At 40.8% G+C, this 13,813-nt stretch overlaps 1 protein-coding gene across 1 annotated transcript in view; it reads right to left on the reverse strand.

Annotated features, from left to right (window-relative positions):
* Nucleotides 1-11,348: 11,348 nt before the first annotated feature.
* The window catches only part of LOC145397140 (uncharacterized), a 49,049-nt gene continuing 46,584 nt past the window's right edge, over nucleotides 11,349-13,813 (reverse strand). The window contains exon 5 of the mRNA XM_080270337.1: nucleotides 11,349-11,529. Coding sequence (XP_080126463.1) covers nucleotides 11,349-11,529 — 181 coding nt within the window. The remainder of the gene's footprint in view (nucleotides 11,530-13,813) is intronic.

Here is a 13,813-nt window from a genome sequence, read left to right on the forward strand (position 1 = left end):
CTCCCTGAGGTTGTTCGCCAGGACTTGTGTTCAGCAGCTGCTGGAAAGATATGGTAGGGTGACAGCAGCAACTCCAAGGCGCCATCCAGTAACACTTCCCGACAGACTTGAGCAGAGGGCGTACATGGATCGGCACAGACTGGTGCTAATGCCTGCCACAGGCAAGAGGAAGGCTGCGATCCGCAGGTGCCAGGTGTGTGCACATACCACCCGACCCACACCTGAGCACAAACGCACCTCTTGGCAGTGCGCTGAGTGCCAGGTTCCCCTCTGTGTTACCTGCTTCTTTGATTACCACAGCCAGAAGCAGTTCTAAAAGTGCAAGTGGGAAAGGAAAGTAATGTGAAAATAATGTGTAAATAATGTGTAAATAGCAAGTGAAAGCAGTGTATGTTCAGTACATATGATTGAACAGTGTATTATAGTTTTACCTTACTGAAAGTGACAGTGAATAATATAGTGTAAGTAAAATAGAAGGGTAAATATTGAAAATACAATAGAAAATGTAAATAGTAATGTAAGTAATTAGTAATATAAGAATATGAGTACAAATACTTGATGTTATAACAGTGAAAGTGAATCCGTGGCTCTCTACGTATTTTACTGAATGAAAAATTGAATGACTTCAGTGACAATAAAGTAATACTACTGAAGGAAACTCATAGATAAAAACTCCAGATATATATAAGTGTTATATAGTAATAGAAATATAAAGTGTGAGGGGATTTATGAATAATAAATAACAGAGTACCAAGAGCGAACTAGTGCAAGTGGGAAGGTCATACGCGCTCGTAATTTTCATTGCTTTCACAGTTTTTTTTTTTTTTTGGAGTATGGATCCCAAACTACTTGATAATCATAGAGTAGTGTTTATAGTGTTAATATCTGGCTATGGTAATCATATTACGGGTTGTCGGGAAGTGTAAAGTGGAGACTTCGTTACCCAACTTCAGAGGTCTCCACAAGTCCTACGGTAATCGACGAAGGCTCAACAAACATTCCAGGAGAAAGCTGAAGGTATGTGCCATAAGCATATATAATTTTAATATTCTAGGACTAATAACTGATTTTTGGCAAATATTTTTTGAGAGTCTGTCGGAGCCCGAATAACCCCGCGGGACATGCAAAACATTGGTAAACATGCCCGCGGTGTAAGGGTTAAGAATAACCCGAAATAATGATGATATATCTACGGTCCTACTGTACATCTCACATATAAACATATGAAGAGAGGACTAATCCAATTGACCAGCTGGCTCAGACAAGGTATCTCATGTTGCAAGGATATTAGTAGATACCAAAGGTGAGGTTTAAAAATAAGGCTGTGGCTTGGAAGGGAAAATGAAAACGATAACACTGAAGCGTAAATCATTTGAAATAGAAATTTTAGTAGGTCAGATGAAAGAAACATCAGATCAACTGTTTTGGAACCTGGAAAATTAATGTAATGTTTCTGTATTTGGAGATTAAGTGACAGGCGAATCTTCTAACCAAACCATTTCAGTAGTATGATTTTTAGCAAATTCGTGATGCTCAGTAGAGAGGCACGAACTACATCACTGGTAACTTAAAACACTCATCAGTTTTCTTTTTCCAGTACAGTGTTCATCAACCTTCTAAAAAAAAAAAAATAAGATTTCTAGATTAAAGCCATTTGTTTGAGTTCTCTCCTGACTGCTTTTATGGCTGGGAGTGTTGGCACTTTTTTTTTTTTGTTCTGTATGTGTTGATGTATGAATTATCACATAAGAAAAGCCAAGTGTATATAGTAGACTGGAAAGATATGTTAGTCATTTCTTTGCAGGACCTCATGTTGTTGCTCTCTAAAACAGTGTATTACTAAGATAAGTTTTGTGAGCCTTACATTGACCTGTTGTGTTCATCTGGTATTGAGAATCAGCTAGGTTAATTGGTGCTAAATAACTAGAATAACGTAAATTGTGAGTGAATCTGACTGAATCGTGTAAATTATCCAAATGTTACCAGATACATAGACGTGAATGCCTATGCATTCCTGTGAGCTTGTGTTAATATTTTCTAGATAAGAAAGAAGGAACCAAAGGCCATAAATCTGGAAGGTTGTTCCCTCCTAAAAAAAAGAAAAAAGCCAATTTCAGGATCCATTAATTTCGAGATGCCTGGATACATTGCATTTAAAAGACTGGAAGTTTAAGGCAGGGGTACATCAGACAGAGGAAAGTTGTTTCAAAGTTGACTTGTTTCATACATGAAGGACTGAAAGTATTGGTTAACTCTTAGAGAGCTAGAAAGAAATTGAGTGAGAGTTTGTTGCTATATGGATGCAGTGTACCCGCCATAATGGAAGTGTTAGGCAAGCAGAAAGTTCAGAAGAGCAGTAACCACTAAAGTAGCAAATAAAGACGCCACAGTGCGGTCAAGAGACGGAAATACTGTAGAAGAAAGCCAGTAAGAGGAGGAGGGTTATTAAGATGATAAGTCTTTGACTCCACCCTGTTGAGAAGAACTGCATGTCGGGAGCCTCCCCCTCCCCCCCACACACACATATGAGATATGTACTCGACGCTGGGGAGAACAAAACCCTAGTACAGAGTCAACGGCTGTGCGGGGTAAAACAGGCTTAGAGTGAGCTTAGAATGCCTAATCACTTAGAAGCCGATTTTGCGAGTGAAGTAACATGACCTTTCCAAGAAAAATTCTGAGAGAATAAAACCTGAAGTATGTTCAGAGATGATGCAGGATTGAGTTTGATGTTATCTAATATACTATGGCACTAGCCGTGTGTGTGTGTGTGTGTGTGTGTGTGTGTGTGTGTGTGTGTGTTTTGGGCAGCCGAAACTACACATTCAAATTGCACCAAAATTGGCACGAAAATCGTAAAAAATTCGCTGATGTGAAAAAAAAAACTTGGTCGCATCACGATTGAAAAACTTTTACTATATTTAATGAGCGATCACATTTTAACCAAAAAACGCCGCTCTCGGCTCCCGTCATAGGATCTCTGTAGAATTCTTTGCCCAGAGATACAGCAGCGCGAGAGGCCTCCGCAGGAGTAGGTTTGAGGGGCCCAAAGGGCCCATGAGCACTTGTTAAATATAAAAGGACAGTATTGGGGGAGATTTTACAGGGTAAGCAGATGTAGGAACTGGGTTTTGGATTTAAAAAAAAAAAAAGTTACTTTTACCTCAATCCGAGATATGAGCCAGGTCAGAAATTACGTGTGCCATAGTCTCATCTCGTGTTTCTTGAGGTAACTTCTGTAACAGACGGTGTTGGAAGATTATGGAAAGGTGAAGAGTGGAGTCAGCATAAGCGTGGATAGGGTTAGATGTACGGGTAAGAAGGGCATTGATGAATAGAAAGAATAGATCTGGTGACAAGACAGAATGCTGAAGAACACCACCACTGGTAAACTTGGAGAAGAACGTTTGCCGTCAGCAGCAGGAGTTACAGAACGACCAGAAAGGAAGCTAGAGATGAAGGGAAAGATAGGAGGATTTAAACTGTGAAGGGACAGTGACTATAACTGTGACATAAAACGAGTGTTTTTTCTGTTATTAATTGCTTCTCTTTTGAATTGTTATATTTTGGTAGTGTAGCTTGGACTTTGCTGGAAGAGCACAAAAGTGAAAGGAATGTGCATTTTTTTTTTATCTGAGAAGCGTGTGTCTGGAGCTAGATGAATAGAAAGACAGGCAAATAAAGAATTTTAGGAGCACTGTGTTGCTTATGTGGATGTACTTGAAGGTGTTTGGAAGGCTGCCCTGAGTACATGTGAATGAGGAGAATAGATATGGATTTGGTGAAGTAAGAAAGAAAGGAAGATCGAGAATGACGTAAAGGGGCGAGGTGGAAAGGTGTATGAATTAGTGATGTGAGGAGAAGGGAGAGCAGCTTGATAGTCGGGGATAGCATAAAGTGATCGCAGTTTGTTTGTGGTCATCCGCACTGTGTTCGTCTATAGACAGACTATTGAGATCATCCAGCTCCGTACCACTGAACATTTTTAACGCCTTATTAATATCCTCATTTTATCATTTCATCCACATGAAAATAAAGCTATATCACCTAGTACATTACGTCTTTCTGGGGAATGATATTTTATCTTCATCAATGTACCTTCATTTGTATGTATTTACGTATTCATGAGAGATGTATGAACTGGTGTGGTCGGCCAGAGCTTTCATTAACCCCTTGACTACGACGAGGGGGTGGGGGAGGTTCTCTTCCTCGTAGTTATGATTCAGATCCCTTTTCCAGTCTAAAGATGAGGTTGTGTCACATCCAGCAACAGGACAAGCAAAAATTAAGGTTTAACAACAGACGTAATAACTGTGCCATAAATTCATTCACACCAGTGAAGCTTCCTTGACTCCTGAAGCGTTTAAAATTGTCTAGTGTTTGCTACATCCAGGCAGTTTTAATCAGTGTTGTGGAAGCTTTTTGAAACAAAAGGGTTAAAGCATTTGTTCACGCTTCCTGTGTGTGAGACATTTCTTTAGCCGAATGAAACTTCCATAATGGAACACAACTAAAATTATTCTTAAAAATATATCATACTGAAACTGCTACTCCAAAACTTACCAGTATCCAAATGGAAAATAATTCTCCCATATTATAGTTGTTCAGCAAAAGCATAACCGGTATCCAAATGGAAAATAATTCTCCCCTATTATAGTTGTTCAGCAAAAGCATTAACACTTTCAGTTCGACTTAGACGTTTATTAGGTATAAGATGACATTCAGAGTCGGAGGCAGATTTTACTAGCTTCATGTTAAACACGGTGACAATATCTGGCTAGAGTATAACTGATTCATATTAATTAATCTTTACCTTGACCAGAGCAACGCAGACCATCAGTGTCGTAGCAAGAGTGGCCAACCACACCCAACTGCCCAGAGGATAAAAGAAGTTCAGCCACCCCGGAACAGCTTTGGGTTTGGCCATGGCAAAACACATATCCGTTGTGGCGATCATGCGCGTGAAATCATGACTGAAAATTATTTAGTGCGTACAATCATATGTCCTGGTTGTAAATTCTAATATAACCATACATGTATTTTTTAAGATGCCTAAAGTATTATCTGTGAATAATATAAATAAAACTATGAGAGACAAGCAGTTTGCATGAAGACTGCCTGCATTCGTGACCCAAGAGGGCAATATGATTCTATACTATGCAACTGACTTAAGTCATAAATGTTGGTTATTACTGAATTTAAAATTATTTCAAGTTAAGACCTTAACTTGAAATAACTGTGTGAATGACTTTGGTACTGAAGACTCTTAATGTATTATAAGAATTGTCAGTGGAAGAATCGATATCAATACAGCACCCCCTTTTTAAACATAAGTAATCTGTTTATGAATATGAACCCTGATACCCAATTTCCCAGTCTGAATTACCAATCATAAATATTCATATATACAGAAAATTGTCAACTTAAGAACCTTGATGATGTAAATATCTGACCGTCAATTAAGTGGGTCTTATGAAGCTCAATGTAACTGTCGTTGTAAGCTATGGCAGGGAGTTCAAACGGTTGTTTTCAAATAAGTTCTCAGTAAATCAGTATCTCAGTGGCAATAGCATTTGTGGCCTGCCTCTGGGAGTGTAACTGCAAGTATACTTGCAACTGCTGATGAGTATATTAATATATGAAAGACTGTTTCCGTTAACTCTGAGGCAGGTCTAGCTATCTATCTACTGCCACAGTTCCGTAAGGGGTAGCCACAGACAAGTCGCCTCCATGTCGCCTTGTCCAACGCCATTTCACTCCTTGGCTCCCATCTCGCACCCCTCTCTCTCATATACCTCTCCACTCCATCCTTCCATCTCATCCTCGGCCTTCTCCTCCCTCTTGTCCCTTCCATCTCACTCTCATTCATTCTCCTCGTTAGTCTCTCGTTCTCTATCCTCTCCATATGGCCAAATCACCTCAACTTATCTCTCCTAACGCTTTCTATCACATCCACATTTACACCACAACGCTTCTTCACCTCCTCATTTTTCAGTCTGTCTCCACGTAACTGCACATGCTCATCTCAGACAACTCATTTCCACTGCTCACTCGATTTGTGTCCTTCCAACAAGGTCCAAGCTTCAGTTCCATACATTAGAGTTGGTATCACGATAGTGTCAATCAGCGACTTTTTTGCTTCCGTGCTCACTTCCCTGTTCCTCATCACTGCTTTCAAATAACCAGCAACCTTTCTTCCCTGTTGTACCCTTTCAAACACTTCACCTTCTGTACTTCCATCCTCACTCTCCACACTACCCAAGTATTTAAATGCACTCACATAATCCATTTCCTCATCATCCAGCCTCACAGTACATCTAGTGGCTTCATTTATCTCGAATACCATATTTTTTCTCTTCCCTATATTCACCTTTGGACTCCGTTTCTTACACACTGTCCGAAACTCATTCACCATGTCTTGCAGTTCCCCTTCTTCTTCACTTATCAATACGGTATCGTATGCAAACAACAGTACAGGGAGTGTCCAAATACTGGCCTCACTCATTAGGGTCGCTACAACATCCACTTCCCTACCTTGTATCTTTTTTATAACCTCACCATTAAACAAACTGAACAACCACGGGGACATCACCCATCCCTGTTTCAATCCAATATTCAAATAGAAAAATTCACTCAGTTCACTATCCACACGCACTGCAGCCTTAGAAACCTGATGCATACACTTCACGGCATTGAACAACTTCCCATTTACTCCATATACTCTTAATACTTTCCACATCCCTTGTCTGTCCAACCTGTAATATGCTGTCTCCACATCCATGAAGGTTGCATACAACTTCTTTCCCTTCTCTAAAAACTTTTCCACTAAAGACCTAAGAATTAATAAGTGATCTACACAACCTCTTCCCTTCCAACTAATCCCTCTGTTGTTTCCCTAACTCTGTCAGTAAGTATCCTGCTTTATACTTTTCCTTTTACACTAACAAGACAAATGCCTCCATGATTACTGCACACTTTTTCTTCCCCTTTTTCTTTGTACAGGGGAATAATTATACCTGACTTTCAATCCTCCGGGACTCTACCTTTTCCCTGGCCAATCTGCACATCTTCCATATCCATTTTACTACTATCTCTCCCCCATGCTTCAGCTTTTCACCACACACTCCACCAACTCCTGGGGCTTTCCCCATTTTGACTTTATTGCTTCCACTACTTCCATCCTATTGATTTCATCCTTTCTGTTCACCTCCCTCCTTCTCCTAGCCATTCCCCGGCCACTTATACTCACATTACTTTCAGTCTCCATGTTCAACATTTCCTTAAAGTGTTCTCTGCATCTCTTTAATTTTTCTCTCTTCTCAACTAGCAATCAATCATTTTTACCTTTCACTCCCAGACTTACTTCTTTATCACCCTGTCTAACTCTCTTTACCTCTTTCCGGAACATTTTCCTACATTCCCTCCATTTTACACTCAAATCCCTTCCAAATTCTTTATCCACTTTCCTCTTACTCTCTCTTACTAATCTTTTCGCCTCTCTTCCTGTCTGCATATAACTTTCTCTTCCTTCCATCAACTTCCTCCGCGCCCCTGTTTCTCATCCACTCACTATATGCTTTCTTCTTTTGTGCCACAGCGTATCTCACCTCTTCATTCCACCATGCTGTTCCTTGCATCCCCTTTCGTTTTCTCTTCACCTCACACACCACATGCTGCACAGATTTCTTTAATGAATATCTTGCACACACCTTCCACGTCCCCCATCTGCACCAAATCATGTTTACCCAGTCGCTCCTCCACTTTTCCCTTATACTCTGCATTTTTTCCATCTTCTTGCAATTTTTGTACCATCCCCGCATGGACTACTTCCTCTTGTCCTTCCCTTCTCCTTCTTCTCCATTTCTTTTGAACATTGACTTTCACTGCCACCATGTGGTGGTCGGAAAGTCCACTCCCCCAACCTCTGTATGCTCTTGTATCCATTACACACCTTCTTATTCTATCATCCACACACATATAATCACTCATTGCCTTCCGTTCACTCAGTTCATTACCCTCCCTTCTCATCACTCGCCACGTATGCCTGTGGATCATTTTGTGTCTAAGGAAGTTACTGGCTATCACGAACTGCCTCACTGCACAAATGTCCACTAGAGCACTGCCATTCTCATCCACTTCTGCAGGCATACCCCATGCACCAAGTACTCCATGCACCTTCACATTCCCTACTTTTCCATTCATATCTCCAGTCAAAAATACCCTATCATTCCTTTCAAACGTTTCCATGCAAACTATCACATTTGTCCAGAACTCTTCTTTCTCTCTGCTTGCATGATTTTGCGTTGGTGCACACACACACACACACACACACACACACACACACACACACACACACACACACACACACACACACACACACACACACACACACACACACACACATACACACACACACACACACAATTGCCCACATTTGTAGTCCAGCATTCAATCTTACCCACACAATCCTTGACCTGATGAATCAGTATTCTCTTATAGTCTCCTTCCATCTCTTGCACACAAAAATATAGCCTCCTTCTTTTGCCCTCTCATTTTCACCTACTCCCACGCATATACCTCATCCGTACTCCCATTCTTCCACAGTCTCACCTCGGCATTTTGTCTCAGTTATTCCACATACATCCACTTTTGCATCCTCAAGCACCTGAACAATCTCTCTCTCTTTTACCTCATCATTCGTACACCTCACATTCCATGTCACAATCCGTAACATGTCCTTTGTCCAGTCCTTAGTCGCCACGTATTGGTCATTCCTTGTTCGAGGCTTCTTGTTTGTATTTTTAATTAGTTGTTTTCCGGCGAGGGGCACTAACCCTCCACCAACCCACTTGTTGCCACATAGGGAACACGAGTTGGTTGGTTATGTGGTTGCCTCCCAGCGTTATAAATGATCTCCAGGTTTACAAGAAATCATTTGACTTGCCTCTCTATGCAGAGCAACCCTAAAACATAGTACCATTACACTGTGTTGATGATGAACGCTGCCAACTACCATGAGGTAAGTAATAATTGCAAATTTTTAAATGAGCTACAACAAAAGTTTAAATTCTGTGAAGCGTGGACGTTGCTTGATGGGTAAAGCTGTTGAAATAAGTGTAGTGAAATGGTGGGACAGATAAACAAGCGATTGGCGTCGCCATGTGGAACAAATGAGGAGTGACAGACTATGATTGTTTACGACAGCAAGGTAAGTGTGTGCAGAAGGGAGAAACGGAGACCATGATCCGAGAAGGCGTGAACATGTCATGCAAAGAGGTGACATTATTAAGTAGAGACAGAAGTGCCAGAAGCTCGTTTTTCTTGAGGGTACCCCTCGCACAAAGAGGGGTTAGGATATTGACAAGTACACATATAACTGAATGGATAATAATATAACTACTGTATTATTATGCAGGTAATCTTATACATGTAAACATTACAGGAATATATCTCTCTATCTGTCTATTGCCAGACGCCAAAATCCCATAAGGGGTGGCCGTTAGACTTTGAGTTATTTGTTTAACGGGGAGGGGCACTAACCCTCCACCAACCCACTTGTTGACACGTAGGAAGCACGTATGGTTTGGTTATATGGTTACCACCCAGCATTGTAAATGGTTTCCTGGCTTACGGGAAACCATTTGGCTTGTCACTCAATGTAATGCCACCTGTAAAGGAAAGAAAAGCAATAAACAGTGACAAGAAAGATAGGAGAAATAGGAAAAGAAGAGGGCAGGCACAGAAAAAGAATGATAAAGGCTAAGGAAGAAGTAGGCAGCACTACACCAAGTGAGTGGATGATGGTCGTCACGACCTATATATATATATATATATATATATATATATATATATATATATATATATATATATATATATATATATATATACTGTGGTAGGTGGGGGCGCTCACCATCCACTCACTTGATGTAGTGCTGCTCTCGGGTTTCTGCCCTTTCCTCTCCTCCATCCTTCGTTCCATCCATCCTCTTCTGTCTTTCTTTCCTTCATTCTTTCCTCTTTCTTCTGCCTGCGGGTGACTTTACACTCCCTCTGGTGACTTTCTTTCCTTCATTCTTTCCTCTTCCTTCTGCCTGTGGGTGACTCTACACTGAGTGACAAGCCAAATGGTTTCCTGTACACCAGGAAACCATTTACTACACTGGGTGGTAACCATATAACCAAATTTTGGTTCCTGGTGGTTTAGTGTGTAATAAAGGTGCTCCAATCGGATTGAGCCGGTGAAGGTTTATATCCAAGGGATGGTTGGGGTTTACTGCTCACGGAATACCACTCAGGGATGAGTGAGGCTGGTCAATCATCTTAAATGCCAGGACCAACTTTCCTAGCCCCGGGCTTCTCCGCTTCTCATGGGGCAACGTAGGATTACATGTATGAGATTACAAGCATAATAATACACAAATGATATAAGAGAAAGAGAGAGAGAGAGAGAGAGAGAGAGAGAGAGAGAGAGAGAGAGAGTTTGATATAGCAGGGTTTCTAAGCTGGGAAAAGTAAATCGGACTTTAACTTGAGTAAATACAAAAAGTGCAACACATTACTACAGTCTTAGCTTAGGGTTTGTGTGCCAGACTGTGATCCTGTAGGGGCCAAGTTTGTTTTCTGCCTCTGACTATCATTATTTTGTCAAGTTAAGTTTGTTTTACCAAGAAGTGATTAATATATATAGTACTTTATTCGTGCTACTTCAAAATCATTTGAATAAAGCAAGAAGAGAATTTCTATCCTCTCCTGTTTGAAAATTCTCTTCAGAGCTGAGTAAAGTCGAATGGAGATTGCCAGAAACAAAATTACTTTTCTACCTGTGGGAGTGAGAAGAGTTAATATTCTCCTGCATGTTGCTAACATATTTCTAATAAGACCATAGCCTCCATCGGTAAAATAACCAGTCAAAATAAACCGCTGAGGAAGAGGTGATACAGAATTAACCCGAACAAATGGAAGCAGGCATCACTTTATTGAAGAGGAATTAATAAAATGAAGTACAGTGCTGTAACTCAAAGTAACATAACAGAAATCATAGCCCCTTACTGCTCATAGCGATCAGGCAGCACCACAAATGCCATGGTGGTGAAGAAGGACTTACGTTCCACAACCTGTTGCGTCACCTTTAAAAGACAGAAAAGCATCACCCATTACTTCGGAGGACTCAAAATTATTCACCATAGTGATACTCTCTTTACCGGAGTGAATTTATTCGATTATATTGTGTTGTTTCTGGAAATCTGGTGAACTGGAAGTTTTTGCTCTGTGGGTGAAAGTCTCGGTATATGTAATTTAGGGAACTAGAGTACAACGGGAGGCAAACATCTGTGTAAACTGTAAAAATTTCAACATACGTCATTCCAGGTATGTGATGGTAAAGTAATGAACGTGAAGTTAAGAGCTTCACTGAAGGTCACCAGCAGGTTGTAGTCTATGCCAGAGTATGAAGTAGTGTTGCCATTTACTGATGTGATCCAGTACGGCTCGAAGTTCAGTGCAGTCCCTTTCACCAACGCACCGTGGAAGCTGCAACGATAGCATGATGATCGTAGTTGCAAGGACAGTGCATACAAGCTCTCTCTCTCTCTCTCTCTCTCTCTCTCTCTCTCTCTCTCTGTATAATATATATATATATATATATATATATATATATATATATATATATATATATTTGTGTGTGTGTGTGTGTGTGTGTGTGTGTGTGTGTGTGTGTGTGTGTGTGTGTGTATAATGTTAAGAAGAGAAATTTGCCAGTTAGGTAGCTGAGATTTTTCTCGGCGTTTCCCGTACCATGGGTTCCGGTACGAGTTAGAGTTGCCAGTTTCCCTGCTGTTTCTGAGAGCAGTTGTTTCTCAAGTTATGCATTAATTTTAATGCTCTTTTTGTCAATAATGTGTTATTTAATGTGATTCTTAAATTTTCAATTCAGTTTAAGTTTGTATGCTAAATAATTTACAGTGTTATGTAATGTATGAAAACTCTTGCATGTTTTGTTTGTCTTCGAGTTGGTAACTGTGCTCTCTCTTTCTGGAATACACTATAACTTTTTTCTCGTAGAATGCAGATCATTCTCGAACAATGCAACCTTATGTAAGGATGGGGAAGAGACTCGTTCAAGTTCAGTTTTCAGTTCATTTTGAGTGTAGTGCAGTGTCAGTGCAGTGAAGTTTGTATATTTTCGGTACTTGTGAGAACAGTGAAGGGTTACTGAAGTTTGTATATCATTGGTACTTGTGGATGCAGTGAAGTGTTGTCAAGCATTAAGTGCAACTGGAGCTAGTAAAGTTTGTATAGCTCCAGTGCTTGTGAGAATAGTCAAGTAAAGTTGGAAAGCATTAAGTGCAATTATTTGGAAAATAAAGACAGTGAACTTAAGAAGCCAGTGTTTATTTACAACGCCACAGCTGACTGTGTACTGTACACCTAAAGGCCGACCATAGGAAGAACAACTTACTGGGTAACGTCCTTCCTGTACTGAACTACTGCTGTTGGAGCCTGTGATAGAGTGGGACGAGGACGTAATACTGGTGTCAGGAGTGTGGATTATTCAGTGTTGCAGTGAGTCTAACCTTCGATATAGAAGCAGGAGGTGTGCAAACAAGGTCTCGAGCTGGGCAGGAGGAGGAAATATTGCTGGCAACAATTGTGAAGCTATTACAGGCACAAAGTGTACAATTGAAGGCACAGAGTGAACAACTAGAGGACAACATGGAGAACAAGATGAACAATTACAAGCACAAATTGTAAAACTGCAGGCACAGAATGAAGGACAGAAATAACTCAAAGAAAAATTACAAGCACAAAGTGTACAAGTGCAGGCACAGAATGAAGGACAGAAAGAACTCAAAGAATAATTACAGGCACAGAACGAAGAACAGAAAGAATGATATGAACAACTTCAAGAGGCATTACAGGAGCAGCAGAGGGAATTACAACTAGGATGTAAGGACAGCTAGATGCTTTCATGGGGGAAATGAAGAAAGAATAGGAACAATTGAAGGAGGAGGTATACGCTGAGCTACGGCAGCAGAAGTATGAGGTAAGCAGTAATGTTACTGAGTGCAAACAGCATGTAGACGACCAGTTGAAGTCAGTTAGTGAGGAAATAGTGACAGAGTGCAAACAGCATGTGGACAACCAGCTGAAGATTAGTGAGGGAATACTGATGGAGTGCAGACAGCATGTAGATAACCAGTTGGAGCATATAGTTGACCACGTGAAGAAAATTAGTGAGAAAATTGAAGCTGTAGAGAAATATTGCACTGCTGTGTCTCAGGTTAGAGTACATGGAACATATGAAAGGAATGAACAGTATATGATGAATCTTGATGGATCCCAAGCATCTAAAGGTACCATTACAGGGTTGAATAATCAGAACGCAGAAGTTTTAAGCCTATCTATCTATCTATCTATTGCCAGACGCCTTAATCCCCTATACAGGGTGGCCACAAACAAATCGCCTCCATGTCACGCCGTCCACTGCCATTTCACTGCCCTGCTCCCAATTCACACCCCCCTGCTCCCAATTCACACACCCCCTCTCTCATATGCCTCTCCACTCCATCCCTCCATCTCATCCTTGGCCTCCCCCTCCCTCTCTCCCCCTCCATCTCACTCACATACACTCTCCTCGTCAGTCTCTCACTCTCCATCCTCTCCACATGGTCAAACCACCTCAATGTGTTTCTCCTAACGCTTCCTATCACATCCACATCCAGACCATAATGCTCCTTCACATCCTCATTTGTCAGGCTCTCTCTCCATGTGATTCCACATGCTCCCCTTAAATAACTCATTTCCACTGCTCTCA

Source organism: Coenobita brevimanus, chromosome 40, assembly GCF_032717465.1.
Source record: "Coenobita brevimanus isolate Jiangsu-jjx chromosome 40, ASM3271746v2, whole genome shotgun sequence".
NCBI classification, from domain to species: domain Eukaryota; kingdom Metazoa; phylum Arthropoda; class Malacostraca; order Decapoda; family Coenobitidae; genus Coenobita; species Coenobita brevimanus.